General features: G+C 42.7%; 1 protein-coding gene and 1 long non-coding RNA gene across 2 annotated transcripts in view; both read left to right on the top strand.

Annotated features, from left to right (window-relative positions):
- LOC124004736 overlaps positions 1–208 on the top strand; it is a 1696-nt gene extending 1488 nt beyond the window's left edge. Inside the window, exon 3 of the long non-coding RNA XR_006833519.1 lies at positions 41–208. This is a non-coding gene — a long non-coding RNA (uncharacterized LOC124004736). The remainder of the gene's footprint in view (positions 1–40) is intronic.
- Positions 209–1352: 1144 nt separating this feature from the next.
- LOC124004735 (C-X-C chemokine receptor type 3-like) lies at positions 1353–5660 on the top strand. Its single transcript, XM_046313461.1, has 2 exons — positions 1353–3596; positions 4462–5660. Exons 1-2 carry the CDS (start codon positions 3447–3449, stop codon positions 4642–4644), a joined length of 333 nt encoding a protein of 110 aa, XP_046169417.1. The 5' UTR covers positions 1353–3446; the 3' UTR covers positions 4645–5660.
- The last annotated feature ends 349 nt before the right edge of the window (positions 5661–6009 follow it).

The following is a 6009-nucleotide window of genomic DNA, read 5'->3' as shown; positions in this document are numbered from 1 at the left end:
CACACCTGTTTCATACTGTGTTCCAACCCCTGGTCTACAGCCTGGTGTTCTTCATGGGGCTGACAGGTACACACACACCTGTTTCATATTGTGTTCCTGGTCTACAGCCTGGTGTTCCTACGGGATCTTCCAATAGTCCAGGTATAACACTACCTAATAACAGTCTGTGTATTATCTTATGGTTTATATTCCACCAGGTAACAGTCTGTGTATTATCTTATGGTTTATATTCTACCAGGTAACAGTCTGTGTATTATCTTATGGTTTATATTCTACCAGGTAACAGTCTGTGTATTATCTTATGGTTTATATTCTACCAGGTAACAGTCTGTGTATTATCTTATGGTTCTACCAGGTAACAGTCTGTGTATTATCTTATGGTTTATATTCTACCAGGTAACAGTCTGTGTATTATCTTATGGTTTATATTCTTATGGTTCCAGGTAACAGTCTGTGTATTATCTTATGGTTTATATTCTACCAGGTAACAGTCTGTGTATTATCTTATGGTTCTACCAGGTAACAGTCTGTGTATTATCTTATGGTTCCACCAGGTAACAGTCTGGGCTGATGTTAATTCGGTGCTGCTGATATTCCACGCCAGTCTGTGTATTATCTTATGGTTCACAGAGATCTATCTGTTATACCTGGGCCTGGCTGATCTGATGCTGCTTGCCACCTTTCCTTCTGGTTTATATTCTACAGGTGTCCTTAGGGGTGGTGTTCGGAACGTCCTGTGTAAACTGATTGGGCTGATGAACCGACTAACAGTCTGTATTATCTTCAACTTCCTTTGTGGGAGTCTCCTCCTGGCATGTATCGGGTTCTACCGTTAACCTGGCCATATGCATGCCATCACCAGCCTCCAGAGCCTGATTATCTTATGCCCCAGGAACAGTCTGTGTATTACTTCACCTGCCTGGCACTGTGGCTTATATTCGTCTGTCTGGCCTTGTCTGCTCCCAATGCTGTGTTCCTGTCTGTAGGGGAGAGTCCCAGGTAACCCTGACTCAGCTCTCATGTCTGTCTTCCACAGTCACGGTCTCCATGCAAACAACTGGGATCTGACGGTTTATTCCTCCAAACGGCTCAGCACTGCATTTCTCTGATCCAGTTTATTTCATTGGCTTGTGACTTGGATGGAATCTTCTAGCCAGGACAGAGAGTTATTATCTGGATGGAATCTCTACAGCCAGAGACAGAGGTAACAGTTAGACCTCTTATGTAATCTCTCAGCCAGAGATAGAGTCTGTTAGACCTGGATGTTTAATTCTCAGCCAGAGATAACAGTCTGTTAGACTTGGATGTAATCTCTCAGCCAGAGATAGAGAGTTAGACCTGGATGTAATCTCTCAGCCAGAGACAGAGAGTTAGACCTGGATGTAATCTCTCAGCCAGACAGACAGTTGGACCTGGATGGAATCTCTCAGCCAGAGACAGATAGTTAGACCTGGATGGAATCTCTCAGCCAGAGAGTTAGACCTGGATGTAATCTCTCAGCCAGAGACAGAGAGTTAGACCTGGATGGAATCTCTCAGCCAGAGATAGAGAGTTAGACCTGGATGTAATCTCTCAGCCAGAGACAGAGAGTTAGACCTGGATGGAATCTCTCAGCCAGAGATAGAGAGTTAGACCTGGATGTAATCTCTCAGACAGAGACAGAGAGTTAGACCTGGATGTAATCTCTCAGCCAGAGATAGAGAGTTAGACCCGGATGGAATCTCTCAGCCAGAGAGTTAGACCTGGATGGAATCTCTCAGCCAGAGACAGAGAGTTAGACCTGGATGGAATCTCTCAGCCAGAGATAGAGAGTTAGACCTGGATGTAATCTCTCAGCCAGAGACAGAGAGTTAGACCTGGATGTAATCTCTCAGCCAGAGATAGAGAGTTAGACCTGGATGGAATCTCTCAGCCAGAGACAGAGAGTTAGACCTGGATGGAATCTCTCAGCCAGAGATAGAGAGTTAGACCTGGATGTAATCTCTCAGCCAGAGAGTTAGACCTGGATGTAATCTCTCAGCCAGAGACAGAGAGTTAGACCTGGATGGAATCTCTCAGCCAGAGATAGAGAGTTAGACCTGGATGTAATCTCTCAGCCAGAGATAGAGAGTTAGACCTGGATGTAATCTCTCAGACAGAGACAGAGAGTTAGACCTGGATGTAATCTCTCAGCCAGAGATAGAGAGTTATACCCGGATGGAATCTCTCAGCCAGAGAGTTAGACCTGGATGGAATCTCTCAGCCAGAGACAGAGAGTTAGACCTGGATGTAATCTCTCAGCCAGAGAGTTAGACCTGGATGGAATCTCTCAGCCAGAGAGTTAGACCTGGATGGAATCTCTCAGCCAGAGATAGAGAGTTAGACCCGGATGGAATCTCTCAGCCAGAGACAGAGAGTTAGACCTGGATGTAATCTCTCAGCCAGAGATAGAGAGTTAGACCTGGATGGAATCTCTCAGCCAGAGATAGAGTTAGACCTGGATGGAATCTCTCAGCCAGAGATAGAGAGTTAGACCTGGATGTAATCTCTCAGCCAGAGAGTTAGACCTGGATGGAATCTCTCAGCCAGAGATAGAGAGTTAGACCTGGATGGAATCTCTCAGCCAGAGATAGAGAGTTAGACCTGGATGTAATCTCTCAGCTAGAGACAGAGAGTTAGACCTGGATGGAATCTCTCAGCCAGAGACAGAGAGTTAGACCTGGATGGAATCTCTCAGCCAGAGACAGAGAGTTAGACCTGGATGTAATCTCTCAGCCAGAGACAGAGAGTTAGACCTGGATGTAATCTCTCAGCCAGAGATAGAGAGTTAGACCTGGATGGAATCTCTCAGCCAGAGACAGAGAGTTAGACCTGGATGGAATCTCTCAGCCAGAGATAGAGAGTTAGACCCAGATGTAATCTCTCAGCCAGAGACAGAGAGTTAGACCTGGATGTAATCTCTCAGCCAGAGATAGAGAGATAGACCTGGATGTAATCTCTCAGCCAGAGATAGAGAGTTAGACCTGGATGTAATCTCTCAGCCAGAGACAGAGAGTTAGACCTGGATGTAATCTCTCAGCCAGAGATAGAGAGTTAGACCTGGATGGAATCTCTCAGACAGAGATAGAGAGTTAGACCCGGATGTAATCTCTCAGCCAGAGACAGAGAGTTAGACCGTCAAAGCAAAGAACAGATGCAGTTGTCAGACTTAGCCAGTAGGTGTTTTCAAATAACCAGTTTGTATCCCAATTGGCACCCTATTCACTATTGGTCAAAAGTATATATAGGGAATAGGGTGCCATTTGGAATGGATCACTGGTCAAAAGTATATATAGGGAATAGGGTGTCATTTGGATGGATCACTGGTATCTCAATCTAGTGGGAGTAAACCAAGGGATGTATTTGTACCTCTGTTCCAGGAGCGGCTCCTGACCCACGTGCTGTGTTTCTTCCTGCCTCTCGGGGTCATGACCTACTGCTACACTGCGGTGGCGGTCACCCTGCACCATAGCCAGAGAGGTCAGCGCAGCCTGGAGAAAGAGGGCGCCATCAGGCTGGCTGCACTAGTCACTGCTGTGTTCTGCCTGTGCTGGCTGCCCTACAACATCACCATGCTGGTGTGAACTCATTAATTAATTTATTGATTCATACGTTTCAATTATTTGATGATCAAAAAAAAAATGTATCTAGTCAAGAACATGTAGAATATACTGTTTTTGTTTTTAAATCAACGATAACACAAAGTCAATGTGGTGTATGAAATGGTCCCCTATTCCCTATATAGTGCACTACTCTTCACCAGAACCCTGGGTCCTATAATACAGTACATAGAACTATATAGTGCACTACTCTTCACCAGAAACCTGGGTCCTATAATACAGTACATAGAACTATATAGTGCACTACTCTTCACCAGAACCCTGGGTCCTATAATATAGTACAAAGTACATAGAACTATATAGTGCACTACTCATCACCAGAACCCTGGGTCCTATAATACAGTACATAGAACTATATAGTGCACTATTCTTCACCAGAACCCTGGGTCCTATAATACAGTACATAGAACTATATAGTGCACTCTTTCACAGAACCCTGGGTCCTATAATACAGTACATAGAACTATATAGTGCAACTCTTCACCAGAACCCTGGGTCCTATAATACAGTACATAGAACTATATAGTGCACTACTCTTGAACAGAACCCTGGGTCCTATAATATAGTACAAAGTACATAGAACTATATAGTGCACTACTCTTGAACAGAACCCTGGGCCCTATAATACAGTACAAAGTACATAACTATATAGTGCACTACTCTTCACCAGAACCCTGGGTCTTATAATATAGTACAAAGTACATAGAACTATATAGTGCACTACTCTTGAACAGAACCCTGGGTCCTATAATATAGTATAAAGGTCAAAGAAGTGCAGTATAAACTGTAGGGAACATTGACTTCTCTCCACTGTGACGTTTAGGTGAAGACCCTGGTGGATCGGGGGTTGGACTCTGGTTTGAGCTGCCAGTCCCGGACTAGTTTGGATAAGGCCTTGGTGGTGACAGAGAGCCTGGGGTACACACACTGCTGCCTCAACCCGTTGCTGTACGCCTTCACTGGGGTACGGTTTCGACAGGATCTCCTGAGACTGCTGGCCCACTGAGTCTGCGGTAAAGGGGTGTACTCCGAGGGGACGGGAGTAGGACGACAGCGTGGTTCTCTAAAGGACTCACCACCACTAAAATCCTCATGTTGACCACCAGATTGTGGATCAATAATCAACCCTCTGTCTAACCTCTTTATGGGGTTGTGTATCAATAATCAACCCCCAGTATGTCTAACCTCTTTATGGGGTTGTGACAACATATTCACCTGCTTGTGCCTCGTGTGTATATACTGACATACAGAGTCTTCCTTGATGGCAATAATGCACGACAAACGCTTGTGCTTATAAACGTCTGGATAGTTTATAAATGCCTTGTGTTCTGGATAGTTTATAAATGTCCTGTGTTCTGGATAGTTTATAAATGTCTATTTGTGTTCTGGATAGTTTATAAATGTCCTGTGTTCTGGATAGTTTATAAATGTCTATTTGTGTTCTGGATAGTTTATAAATGTCTATTTGTGTTCTGGATAGTTAATAAATGTCCTGAGTTCTGGATAGTTTATAAATGTCTATTTGTGTTCTGGATAGTTTATAAATGTCCTGTGTTCTGGATAGTTTATAAATGTCTATTTGTGTTCTGGATAGTTTATAAATGTCTATTTGTGTTCTGGATAGTTTATAAATGTCCTGTGTTCTGGATAGTTTATAAATGTCTATTTGTGTTCTGGATAGTTTATACATGTCCTGTGTTCTGGATAGTTTATAAATGTCCTGTGTTCTGGATAGTTTATAAATGTCCTGTGTTCTGGATAGTTTATAAATGTCCTGTGTTCTGGATAGTTTATAAATATCTGTGTTCTGGATAGTTTATAAATGTTTTGTGTTCTGGATAGTTTATAAATATCTGTGTTCTGGATAGTTTATAAATGTCTGTGTTCTGGATAGTTTATAAGTAATAAATAAATAATAATATATGCCATTTAGCAGACGCTTTTATCCAAAGCGACTTACAGTCATGTGTGCATACATTCTACGTATGGGTGGTCCCGGGGATCGAACCCACTACCCTGGCGTTACAAGCGCCATGCTCTACCAACTGAGCTACAGAAGGACCACCATAAGTGTCTTGTGTTCTGGATAGTTTATAAATGTCTTGTCTTCTGGATAGTTTATAAGTGTCTATTTGTCTTCTGGATAGTTTATAAGTGTCTATTTGTGTTCTGGATAGTTTATAAATGTCTTGTCTTCTGGATAGTTTATAAGTGTCTATTTGTGTTCTGGATAGTTTATAAGTGTCTATTTGTGTTCTGGATAGTTTATAAGTGTCTATTTGTGTTCTGGATAGTTTATAAGTGTGAAGGTGTAATCTTGTTCTTTTGCCAATAGGCCTTTAATTATTGACTGTATGTGTATTGAATTTTT

The sequence above is a fragment of the Oncorhynchus gorbuscha genome, linkage group LG19 (assembly GCF_021184085.1).
Source record: "Oncorhynchus gorbuscha isolate QuinsamMale2020 ecotype Even-year linkage group LG19, OgorEven_v1.0, whole genome shotgun sequence".
Classification (NCBI taxonomy): domain Eukaryota; kingdom Metazoa; phylum Chordata; class Actinopteri; order Salmoniformes; family Salmonidae; genus Oncorhynchus; species Oncorhynchus gorbuscha.
The sequence above is the reverse complement of the archived record's forward strand: the minus strand, read 5'-3'. Positions and strand labels throughout refer to the sequence as shown.